The sequence below is a fragment of the Saccostrea cucullata genome, unplaced genomic scaffold, assembly GCF_032062105.1.
Source record: "Saccostrea cucullata isolate Sc308-1 unplaced genomic scaffold, CSIRO_AGI_Scuc_v1 ctg31, whole genome shotgun sequence".
Lineage (NCBI taxonomy): Eukaryota > Metazoa > Mollusca > Bivalvia > Ostreida > Ostreidae > Saccostrea > Saccostrea cuccullata.
The window spans coordinates 1,002,848-1,016,533 of record NW_026918875.1 but is presented as its reverse complement, the minus strand read 5'-3'; the positions used below and the strand labels follow the sequence as shown (position 1 = coordinate 1,016,533).

The following is a 13,686-nucleotide window of genomic DNA, read 5'->3' as shown; positions in this document are numbered from 1 at the left end:
AACTTCTGATTGCACAAAAAGTAACCCAAAATAATATTTAAAAGATGCTTGAGTTTCTAATTGAAATATCATTGTAATTTTTCATGATTAGGTCTTCCAACAATCTTTCAGAATTTCATTTCGCCCATTCCCAGTGTATCAATGTAAACCTGTTATTTGCAGACCTATTTTTGTAATCATATGAAGCAGAATTTATTCAAAAACTTGTACACGAGAAGAAAACACTTGCTGTAGCTTTAATTACATTTTATATAAACATTTGTCAGCTATATCTCAAAACGTTGAAATGAATAAAAAACCACAAACAGTATTGTCGTTGAATAGCTGTTTCATATTTGCAATTTTTCAAGTGACGTTAATGGTAATCTAACAACAAAACTTTGTGATAAATGTGATAACTTTTTTTTGGCATTATTCTCTTTGCTTGTGTAGCAAAATTTAACATGTCGTAAAAAATTAATTGCGTTTTATTTGTAATAGCTTCTTTAAATCATTTTAAAATCGCAGCTAAAAAACAAGTTGATAAAAATAACATTAACAGTTTTTAATTACATTTCGCAAGTTGTATGATCGATACATTGACCTAATCAGCAAGTACAATCTATAACATAATGAAGAAAGCTGACTGTTTTTCATTACAATTGTTAGACCAATATTTACACACTGAATTGTTTACGGATTTTCTTCTGTTTGCAAATCGTGACAAGGGGCATACAGAGGGTGTGAAACAAGGGATGCCATCTACTCCATGGCAGCTGATTCCCCTTTGATGTTAAGGAGGTCCGTGTTTGCTCTGCTCCCGATTTGTTTTGTTTCAATGGACTTTCATTCAGCAGATGTTCATTAGATCTTCCTTAGGTGTGAAGAATGTTTTGAAACAAATCAGCCTAAAATCACATTTCCTTTCAGCCGGAAATTTTTTGAAGTTATGTAAACTAAAACACAACTTTCGGCTTTATGTATATAAAGAACTTATAAAATAGTCTGATTATTCTCAGTAGTAATTCTATATGGATGCTTTAACAGATGATGAATGAAAGTATGGCGGAGACAGATAAGTAAAATTAATTGATACATGTAATATATGCTTACTTTCACAAAGTGTGCTGTCTTCGTCAGCAAAGTTTTCACAATCCTTTCTCTTGTCACAGAGCTTGCTGGCTTCAATACATAAAAACCCGTTTTTGTAGCAGTCAAATCTGTCAGCTGGACAGTGACTCACTGGTGGAGCTGAAAAAATTAAAATTTCTCATATACTTTTTGTTTTTGTTATGGAGGGGGTCTGTCCTTCATTCGTAATAAACTAAATTAAATTCGGCGCAAGCGCGGGAAATTTAATTCTTAACACTTCTGACAGAAAAATTCTGAAAACAAATATTGTAGTTTCGACTGACAGTTAATTAGAGCCTACAGGCTAATATCAGAGAGAAACAATTTGTTCAAAATCCTATCCTGCAATTCGTTTTTGAGCAGAAGTAGATCTACGAACCCCCCCCCCCCCCCCCCCCCTGTGAAAACTTGAAAAATATCTTTAAATTAAAATTTTTCCTTTGGTTGTTCGTAAGGGAGTAAACCTTGTAGCTGTCAAAGAAAAAATGCATAACTTGCGTAAGCCAGTAAATCATTTACTTGTATCAATTTATACACATTCTGTAATTGTAACAAGATTTGATGAAAAAATACATACGGCATTGTTTTTCATCGCTGTTGTCACCGCAGTCATCATCTCCATCACACTTCCATTTGTTGTTAACACACTTGGAGTTGTCACATCTGAATTCACCGCTAGCACAGGAAGGAGAGTCACATGTCTCATCCTCACCATTAGAACAGTCCGGGGAACCATCACAACGCCAGCTAGCTAGTATACACGCTCCATTTCCACAACTAAACTCGTCTAGATAACACGTTTTATTCTCTGAAAATAAGCATGACTTATCAAAATGGAACATTTTTCAATGGAAAAAACCATAGACTAAAACATTCTGATCAATGCACAGGTAAAATAATTCTAATTCAAAATAAAAAAAGGAATATACAAGATATTAACTTACTGCAAATGCCAGTTTCATCAGATCCATCAAGACAATCTCTTTCATTGTCACAAGCCCATCTTATTGGCACACATTGACCAGACCTACATGTAAATTCATCTTCTGGACACGTCTTAGGAGCTACATTTCAATTTTACAGACAATAAATTAAGAAAGCGTATCAAATATAATAAGTGCAGGGCTTTTAGGAATGAATTACAACCGGAAATATTTCAAAAATCAATAGCATCAAACGTAAAACTTTCCACTCTTTATAAAGCTTTCCTCACGATATTTCAAACATTTTGAATAACTGCTTTTGTGAGAAAAACATACCTAAAAAAAATCATATCTGAAAAAGTTACTTTATCAAAAATAATTCTGATGCTACACACAAGTACTCTGAAGTTGATTTTAATTAGATGCTAAAGTGACTCATGGTAAAGTGACCTAAGATGAAGTTATGTATAATGATAACGAACAGTGATTAAGCTAAAAAGTCTATTGAAGCAATACAAATAGAGCGTAGAGCAATTATGACGTCTAAGAGCAGATGGGGCCAGGTGCCATGGAGGAGTAAGAATTCTCTGTCGACCAGCCACAGCCGCCGTGTGCTCCTTATATATGATATATATATATATATATATATATATATATATATATATATATATATGAAATTATATATATATATATATTTTTTAAGGAAAACGTCAGTCTTAATGTTAATTTTATTTGCTGAGAAGGTCATTGTATTAACTATAAAATTTGCGCAATGTTCGAGACTGTTGGTGTCCATGTTCCTTGTTTTGACTTCTTTGTCAACAGCTTTCCTCCTTTCTAAAATTGTTCTTACGTAAAGTAAAGCATATTTCTACGTATCGAATCAAGTGGGAGACATATCTCTAACAGTTTTTCTTTTTTACGAAGAAAATTTTAAGCTTTTGGATTGCTCAGTCCGATGTATTTACAGCAGTATGCATTCACTGAAAGAATTTTTTAATCATATCATAAAAGTGACTAGATCATATAACTCATGTCTGATGATGTCTCAATTTTTTTTTATAAGATAAAACAAATTAAATTATCTTTCAAAGGATTTGAAATTCACGGGAAAAGATACAGGGAAAATATTCCAATAAGAAAACGGCTTACGGGTTTTACATTTTTGCTACAAACGCGTTGATTGGCTCTAATTAGATATTTTTTGTTTTCATTTTTAAATTACTTCAAGAAGCTGAACTTCCATTAAAGGGGAAAAAATAAAATTAAAGTATCGATGACATTTTACTTCCCCGTTCTTCCAATTTTGTGTCGAAAATATACCATTTGCACCTAAAAAAAGAAATCGCTTTGATCTTAATCTAATACTAGAGATTCTGATAGCACTGAGCTCACTAGGTGATACCCCGTGTCGCGGATAAGAGATAGGCACCCTTCGATAACATAGAAAGAATGGCAGTGTCCTTGTTTTGCTATGGGAAACCCAATATATGTGTCCTATCAAAAAGTAAAATCGAAGGTCACTACTAGTATGTAGGAAATATTCTGTGAATGTCTCATTAAATTTCTTTCAGTGGTATAAGAAAAGTTGCGGATAAGAGATGAGTACCCCAAAGCGTAACTGGCGGACGGACGTATTGACAGACGGGAAGAAGGATAAACGTAGAGACGAACATCTCGATCGTTATACCTTCCCCCTCCCCCGCTTTTAAAGCTGGGGTATAAAATTGCATCAAGTTGAATGAATTGATAAATCTGATTCGTGTACATATGTAAATGCATAGGCATTTGCCGTCAATATATCGCCAAAAGATTTGATTACTTATAAAGTTATAAAGATATCATCAATTCATTTGATGCGCGTAGTTACAACGAAAAAAAATCAGCAGAGCAGAGAAATGAAGTTTCACGTGCCAAGTACTGTGAGTAAATAAAAACATTAATGCAAATAGGGTTAATTAGTTCTGCAATAATAGGACCTACTACAAAATAATGGCAAAATTTACTAAATGGTCCGATTTCTTACACCAATCCTTATATTTTGAGCTCACCTGAGCCGAAGATCATTGTTCATATCAATTCAGTAGCATTCTAAGGTAGTATTGATTCAAATTTGTTCAAATCATGAATATTGGAGGTAGGATGGCCCAGAGCAGGGTAACAAAGTGTTACATTGAAATACACATGAATATATAGGAAATATCTGTAAAAGTGGATGAAAGTAATGGGTACGTCTTCATAGGTGCCACAACGACATTCATTGAACTCAAGGTAAAGGTGGAGGTGAAGGTTATCTTTTAAATAATTATCAATATTTTTATAGTTTTCAATAGAGGAACTTATTTACTACTCAGAAAAAAATCGGATGGAAAATTGTCAATGTTTGTAAGTTCAGACTGTAGGATTTGAATTTCATGCACAATTTTAATACCTCCTCCCCTATCTCCTTTCCCTTTATCGCTGTTCCACATCAAAAAGAGACAGAATACAACATTTCTACAATAGTTCACCCAAAAGCTAGACCGGAAAAATTTTATTGTCTTGTAGAAGAATAATCAAAACCACAAATTTTAATTTTTGTTTTATACTCCTCCAGAAGCAATATACTCACGACAATTTTCTTCGTCTGATTTATCATCTTCGTCTACACAATCATAGTCTCCATCACATCTCCAGCTTACATGGATACATCGTCTCATACATTTGAACTGCTTATCTTCACATACAACTTGTCCAGTCTGAGCTGTAAGGAACAAAATATCTTCTAAAACTTGCACTTGAATTGGATAAATTTACAATAAGCACTGCTTTATATAAAAAAAAATCTAAAATAAAAATGAAATAAATTAAATATATTTTTTAGTTATTTTCTTTTTTGTAAAAACCGAGGGTTTTTTGTCCAGTATGCTCCCCATAAAATGTTGCCGGTCTGCTTTCCATTAAAGGAGACTGGACTCAACTGCATTGCCGATTTTGATTATAATCGCTTATTTCTTCAAGCCCAATGACAACATTCTTCTGAACATTTGTTTAAAAAAAACACCTATGTTTATAAACATTGGCACGGGCGCTGTTATTACTCATGTTTACGATTTTTGGGTATGTTCAGTTTGCTAAATCAGCAAACTTCATTTACATAATGACAATGCCTATGTGTTTGTTTTCTTTTTAACATTTCTAGATTAGAGTTTTTTAAACCTTTTTTATACCCCCCGCTTGAAAAGCGGGAGGGTATATAGTAATCGTTATTTCCGTCCGTCCGTCCGTCTGTTACGCTTTAGGGTACCCATCTCTTATCCGCAACTCCTCTTATACCACTGAGTGAAATTTAATGAAACTTTCACAGAATCTTTATTACATAATGCCATTGTGCACCTCCTATTTTATTCTTTGATCCGACAGTATTTTAGGTTTGCATCTACATGATCAAGTTGAATAATTTGATAGCTGATCCGTACATGCATTTACGCATCAAATCAATTATACATAAATAAATAAATAAATAAACTAGAGGTACTGTGAGCAATGAGCTCACTAAATGATACCCCCCGCCTCCCATATGAATATAATGGCAGTGTCCATGTTTTGCTCTGGAAAATCAAAAATATATGTCAGATCAAGAAGTAAAATAAGAGGTGCACAATGGCAATATGTAATAAAGAATCTGTGAAAGTTTCATTAAATTTAATTTCCTTCAGTGGTATAAGAGTTGAGGATAAGAGATAGGTACCCCAAAGCGTAACAGACGGACGGACGTACAGACGGACGGACAGACGGACGGACGGACGGAAATACCGATTTCTATATACCCTCCCACTTTTCAAGCGGGGGGTATGATAAATAAATTAGCAATAAATGTAAAATTCCTTACCTCTTGGTACCAGGCAGATTGTCGTGTGGAATATGAAGATAAAATGTATAAAAACACTCCTCATCACGGGAAAATTGGTTTTAAAAAATTGACAAAATGACAATTTATTAATCAGGATTAGTGACACAGAGGGATAAACAGCAGTATAGAAAAATGAACTTTATACTTTATCAAAGAAGTACAAGTATTTATGCACATGGGTAAGAACTGCAATTCGGGGCACTTACACCACTATAATGGAGATTTTCACTAAAGTGGTCGACCTTTCTAACACCGATCCTTATATTTTTTTAAAAGAATATATTTGTGTCAAGTGGCATATTCCTCTTCTTCCATAAGAAGAAACCTGACCTAAATTTTAGAATTAAACTATCGAAGAGTTTATTTGTGTATCTTTTCAAAGTTCTTTTTTTTTACCAGTTATATGTACCTGATGTTATCATAGATAAAAAACTGAATAATAATGGAAAATACTTTTGTTTCTTTTTTAAACAATGAACTAATTTTGTTCCCTTTTCAAAACTTTTAAGTATGAAAACAACGGAAATTAGGCAATAAGACAGAAGGAAAATAATTTAAATACCTTAACATAAAGCCAGAAAAATAATTTAGAAGTGTCTATATACATTCAGTTCGGTAAAAATATCAAGGCCGTCGCGAGGTTTCTGGAGAAGGGGAGTGGCTGCGAGTCTGGAAGAGGTTACCTCTCCTCAGAACAATGATATTCATCAAGAGTTATCCCTCTTTCTCTAGAGGTGTAATCGGTACCAAGTTATGTTGTCCACAACCTTTTCTGATCACCGGTTGTCTTTCTCACAGGCACTTGTGATATGGACCCCCCCTTTCCATTTTTTTTCTTTTTAAATCTGTGTTCGAGACACCTTTTTCCTATTTTTCTTTTCTAATATGCACTATTATGTTATCAATAATGTAACTCTTTTGTCTCTATAAGCTGTTTTTAAATACATCGTTTTCCTCTGATACATAAAAAGAGATCTCTCTTAATTATTATGTATCAGTCGAAAATGATATATTTAAAAACAGCTTATAGAGATAAAAGAGTTACATTATTAATAACATAATAGTGCATATTAGAATAGAAAAATAGGAATAAGGTGACTCGAACCCAGATTTAAAAAGAAAAAAAATTGAAAAATGGGGGGTCCATTTCCCAAGTGCCTGTGGTCTTTCTGTCCATCTTTCTGTCTAGCTGTTTGTCCGTCTGCAAACGGTAAGAATCACTATGCAAAAAAGCATATAATTTAATGCGGTAGATTATAAATTGTTCAAATCTATTAGCCCTTGAGGATACGGTGACCCGACATGATATACTAGTATATCGATGTAGATTCTAAATTGTTGATATCGTGGCCTTCGGGATATCTTGTGGGGTCACGATATGCCAAAATAAAAAAAAATGACAAACATAATGTGTAGATTCTCAAGTTTAACTAATAGCCCCGCATGATAGGGTGGTACCACAACAAAGGTTCATAGTTTACCAGGGGAAATGTGTAGGGAAATACCTTCTCCTCAGCAGGGCCATGTTTTAGGGATTTTAAAAAGCATCCTCGGGTAGTGCAAGTTATAAATTGTTTACATTATGGACCCCTGATATAGGGGATCAAAGTATATAAGAAAATTCATGTATCTTTTAAAATCTTCTCCATATATAACCAATCGGTCCGAAAGATGACAATTAATCAAATTGTTCAAATCATGGCCCTTGAGGATGGGGTGCAATGGGTCACAATAGTGCATGGATAAAAGTTTGCCATTTGACCATACTAACTCATATTAATTGATATACAGTACATGCAATCCCAAGATATATAAAGTTTTTTTTATACCTCCCTTTCTTGTAAAGTGGGAGGGTATTTTATAGTGATCGGGATGCCCGTCTAGCTGTACATCCGTTCATCTGTCTTCGTCTGTCTGTCTGTCCGTCCGTCTGTCCATCTCTCACACATTGGTTATCCATCTCTTATTCGCAACTCCTCTTTTACCACTGATTGAAATTTAAAATGATTTTCACATAATCTTTGTTACATTGTGCCATTGTTTATCTCCTATTTTACTTTTCGATCAGACACATATTCCGGGTTCCCATTGCAAACATAAACACTACTATAATATTGAAGGGTTCTCATCTCTTATCCGCAACTCCTTCTATACCGCTGAATAAAATTTACTGATACTTTCACAGGTTCTTTATTGAAAGATATGGAGATAACGAACAGTATTCAATATCAAAGTCCATAAAACAATACAAAATAGGAGCAGAGCAAACACGGACCACTAAAACATCACAGGTGGGATCAGGTGCCATGGAGGAGTAAGGATCCCCTGCTGACCGGTCACATCCGCCGTGTGCTCCTTGTCATGGTAGGGAAATAACGGAAAAAATCCGTCGTCAATTCAGTGTATAAATAATGGACTAACAATTAGTATGAAAAACGTCAGTCAGCATTTAACTCAATGATAAATTGTATTTGCTGACAAGGTCATTGTATCGACCAAAAAACTTACGAAATGAAGATTTTAAACGAGACTGCTGATATTCTTGTTTCTTAAACTTATTTGTCAATAATTGACTTCGTTTTAGAAATTGTCCATACGTAAAGCATGCTCTTGCGTATCGAATCAACTGGATATATAAACGCCGTATGCAGGTGATGAAGGTATATTGCTGCATAAGTAAGGGAAGTTGACGAGGGAAAAGTTAAAGTCATCACGTTTATCAAAGAGCTTGGTTGTTCGATTACCATTAGTCTTTTTCAAGTAAAATATCCAAGTACGAAATAGATGTGTCAGACTCTGTGGTATCTTTTATCTCAAGCTCACAGGGTATATCATATCGACAAAGGAATGGAAAGCGCAAGGTATGGTTTCAATACAAACCTTGCCCTGTGGTTTTCGTAAAAATGAAACTTAAGTAAAAGATGAAAACTCATGCTTTCTAAATCATTGAAATTCCATGGAGAAATATCATACAAATAGCTTTTCTCACATGCATTTATAAATGCTAATTGTGACGTCATAAACATTTGCATTTTCGCGTATTTTCTTAAAAAGTAGCAGAAGACAACAATTTTCAATGGAATTTTCTTTCAGATGATATTGTCCACAGGCATCGCCTTCAAGATATGTGATATTTTATTGAATTTTACACATATATCCAAAATTGAAAGTAGGCGACGGCTGTGAACACTATTTTCTGAAGAAAAATTACCCTTGAAATGGATCATTTTGAGACTTTTTCTGAGTAAAACAGAGAAATGCTTCAAATTGATGACGTCATATTTTCAGAATGGTACTCTTTTATGTCATATTCTTTCCTGGTCTATCATAGTCATTAACTCGACTAATATTTAAGCCAGTTTCAAAACTTTATGAAAACTTTTAATTTTTAGGGCATGATAAAGCTAAAACCATACCGTCTTCTTACCAATGTTAATTGACAATACATGTACACGTCGTCGATATATTTAAATGTTGAGTTGAATTTAATAACATTTAGCACAAATTCTGCTTCCTTGTGCACCTTCTATTATACTTTTTGATCTGACACTTATTTGGGGTCTCTCGGAGCAAAAAAAGACTTTGTTATTATAATCATATGGGATGCCGGGGGTATCATTTAGTGAGCTTAGTGCTCACAGTACCTCTAGTTTTTAAATTATAGGTCAAGGGGGTAGGTTGTGCCTAAAATTGATTATCAAATTTTATATTTAATCCATGCGTACAGGGCAAAAAGTCTAATCGATTCAATTTTTATGTTCAGTGTTGGTTATGTTCAGGGCCTTTTGGGTTTTAGGGCTCTAATCTAGGGTGCAAGTTTTTAAGGCGACTAAGTGAGGAAAAGAAATCTTTTGAAATGTTTTTATAAACAATAACGTCAAATTTTATCACGTGAGCGTAGTGCCCAAATGGTCTCCTGTTCTGTTCAGGGTTATATAAACTTCTTGGAGGAAAAAAATTATTCACAAAGCATCAGCTACTTTTACTTTCTGATTCGTGTTAACACTTGATCAAACATTCAGTTCTTTTTTCCTTGTAAGAGAATCAATATATTGGAACACCAGATGCAAAAAAAGTGTGCAATCTAACTATTTAAAATTCATTTCTGCAGTCTCTATGCATTTTCTCCAAGCGTTTGTGTATACATATGGTTTATATAATAGTTTGCACAGACGTAAACATAGGCGCATGTTTTTGATGACACTGACAACCTTGACTGCAAATTCTCAAGAAAAAGATGATATGAAAATAGTTTTTTTTTTAAAGAAACTGTTCCCTAAGCGATTAGGTTGTCATCTATAAACCGTTCCCAGATCTGAGAATTCTTTGGAGTTGAACGACTTAAGGAACCGTTGACAGATGGGTTGTTTATGAAGGGTTCAGAAGTCATTAATAGTCAATCATATGCAGACAGTTAGTTAATAAGAAATCGACGGGGTTCCTCAATTTGATGCGAATAGCGGGCGACTATAATTTCTTTTTTCATCCCCTCTATATTTGTTCTTTTGTTTTAGAAACTCGGGACTTGATAGAAAGAATTTTTCTTTGGCGGGGTGGGGTGGAAGGGTTATGATTTATTCTATTGGGTTGAAGTTAAAAATAAAAATACAACACTTTAGTCTAGTCTAAAATTGTTAATTATAATTTTGAATTATTTGCACCTATAATCAATATTACGACAGAATCTCTTGTATTCGTGAACCCTCAATAACCAACATTGACCAGATGTATATTTTGAGTGCACACATGCATATTGACAATTATAGGAGTGTTTATTTTCTGTTCACAACAAAATTTGGAAATCTCTTTGATGTGACCCCGGTCTCGGAGATAGAGATCTCTACCCCCACGGAATCAAACAAAACCTCCCAGCTTCCCCCGATCCCGTTCCGAGGTCTACAAAATTCGTACTTTCTTCCCACAAGAAAATGTACCCTATTTTGGTTTACATAAACCATCAACGACAAAAACAGATTATACTGAAAGGAAAAAGAAACGCATAATAAACTTTTGAATAAAATTAAAACTTTTATTTCCAATATGTTTTCCAGTATTGTTATCAAACAATTTAATCCAACTTTAAACAACAAGTAACCGAAATCTTGTGTGACTTTGACTTATAATTCCTGAGTTATTGAAATTGATATGTCGATACCCCCAAAATTAAAATGAAAATTCTCATCATCTCCCTCGCGCATCAGTAACAGCCTTGATTTTCTTGTGCACTAAGTTCACCAGAGCATTTATCTTTCTCATAGGATTATCATTCAAGCCTTCCGACGATAGTCTTAATGGCTGAGAGTAGCTGTGTTATTCCAAAGCCAACAAATCCCCCCGCCCAATGAATCCCACGAATCGTACGTGCGCGTATGAGAGTAAAATCGACGTAAAGTTGCCAAGCTTGCGTACCAAATTAGAGCAGAGAGTTTCTGTCAGTATTAGGGTGAAAATATGAGTATGATTGTCTGCTGTAAAAATATCGGTTTCAGTGATAATGACTTGACAGTAACCGAGGTAGCATAATGAAAAGCCCTATCTTGATGTGACGTTGCTACGCGCCAACGTCACCGTCATGGTTGGTTGGAAACCTTTTAAGTTACTCTCTGATAACCGAAAAAACTTTTTTGGTTGAAAATTTAAAAACAAACTGCACAGCAACATGTTGTTGCCTTTTTATTCACTTATGAAACTCAATTACTAGACACAATGTAACTTCCGTCAGCCATACCATGATTGCAAGAAATTTATACTGACTGCAAATATCGGAAAACGATGTCTGCAACTCTAATGCATCTCTTGGCACTACAAATTGTGATCATAAAATTGTCATCATCAACATGCACGTGTATTTGGCTTTTTTTCACTTCCCCAACGTGATGCCATACATTTCATGGTTAAGTAATTTTGACCAGCGATTTTAGTGCACAGTAACCAAATTACACATCTGACCAATTTTCATAATTTTCGGCCACATAGTTAAATATTTTTCGCTATTATGCTATTATGCGTTTCTTTTTCCTTTCAGTATAGAACGAGAAAATATTTCGATCTTTAAATCAAAACAATCCTCCAGGTTCCCCAGACAGTTTAATCGAGACCTGTATATACTCTCGCCTTTAGAATGAGAAAAGCTGTACACTATAACACTGTCAATATAAAGCTACCGTTACTAACTGAAGCAAGAAAAACTTCTTCGTAAGTCATACAATTAATTTATTTAACATTGTTAATGAGTTAATTTTAGAAATGGAAATAAGTATTGTTAGAGTAGAAAGTGTCCCCCGCTTCTCACTCAATTTAATTTTTTTTTTTTAGAATTTAACAATGCAATCAATGAGTAGACGGCACACACCCTCACCCACCCAAATAATTGCAATGCATAAATGTACATGAATTTCTGCTATTGCGGTACCTCGATTTTGCTCTTTAACCACGAAGATGCATTTGCACACAACAGTGCGATTTCTAGATTTTTACTCTCTCTCTCTCTCTCTCTCTTGTGAGAAAGGTCTAGGATGTGAGGGTGTGTATGTGTGTGTGTGTGTGTGTGTGTGTGTGTGTGTGTGATATTTTCTTTTATTAATAGTTGCTATTAAAAGTTTCAAAATTTAATGAGACAAGAATCCTCAAAAATTACCATCGAGTATATGAACCAGTAAAGGCCATAATGCCTAAATCGGTATTTAATCATGTAAATGTATTAAATTGTATGCATTTAAAACAATCCATTCTGTACATAAAATGTTATAATTTTACATGCACACGTAGATGTCAACACAAAATACTGTATACAGGGGAATTTTCGCCCCTTTCGCCCTCTCCTTGATTGGGCGAATTTTAAACGGGGCAAATTCAAATTACACCTAATAATTTCTTACTATGAATTGGCGAACTTAAAACGGCACAAAAGTGTTCACAGTTCAAAAGGGTGAAAAGAACACGGGCGAAAATAACCCTGTTTATAGAAAACAAAGCAGTCCGTTGCTGGACATCTTAGATGGAATAAACTTTGATCGACCGATCACTCGCATTTTTCATCGCTGTTGTCACTGCAGTCATCGTCTCCATCACACTTCCATTTGTTGTTTACACACTTGGAGTTGTCACATCTGAATTCATCGCTAGCACAGGTAGGGGAGTCACAAGTCTCATCCTCACCATTAGAACAGTCCGGGGAACCATCACAACGCCAGCTAGCTGGAATACACTCTCCATTTCCACAACTGAACTGTTCGTTAGGACATGTTTTATTTTCTGAAAAATAAAAATACCATTATTGTAACTTTCCTTTTAAGTAAAAATAAAGTGTTTCGAAATCTTTTAGTAAGAACGGAATAAAACTTAAATACATACTACAGACATCTGTTTCGTCAGAACCATCAGGACAGTCGGGTTCTTTGTCACAAGTCCACCTTGTCGGAATATACTGACCAGAGGTACATGTGAACTCCTGATCTGAACATGCCTTCTTACCTGCTAAAATGTCAAATTAAGTATATGTTTTAATAGACAAAATGATAATAATTTTGTAGAAAGTACGAATCTAAAGAATTTAAGAGGTAAGAAAATTCATTCGTATTTGTAACTATAGTTCCGCTCATGACAACTTTACTAGGAACGTGAAAGTTAATAAGGAGGATTTTATATAACTTGCATGTATCTAAAAGGAACAAAGTTTGGAAAAACCCGATTTTTCAACACATAATAGTGTATTATAATTTCATAAATAACTATATGGTGAATTTTGATGACAAATACTAG

The 13,686-nt window shown here is 34.4% G+C and overlaps 1 protein-coding gene across 1 annotated transcript in view; it reads right to left on the bottom strand.

Moving 5' to 3' along the window:
* Positions 1 to 13,686, bottom strand: part of LOC134273422 (very low-density lipoprotein receptor-like) — a 34,424-nt gene that overhangs the window by 15,807 nt on the left and 4,931 nt on the right. Inside the window, 4 exon segments of the mRNA XM_062755617.1 lie at positions 1,093 to 1,230; positions 1,688 to 1,918; positions 2,055 to 2,174; positions 4,645 to 4,776. Of these exon segments, the coding sequence (XP_062611601.1) occupies positions 1,093 to 1,230; positions 1,688 to 1,918; positions 2,055 to 2,174; positions 4,645 to 4,776 (621 nt within the window).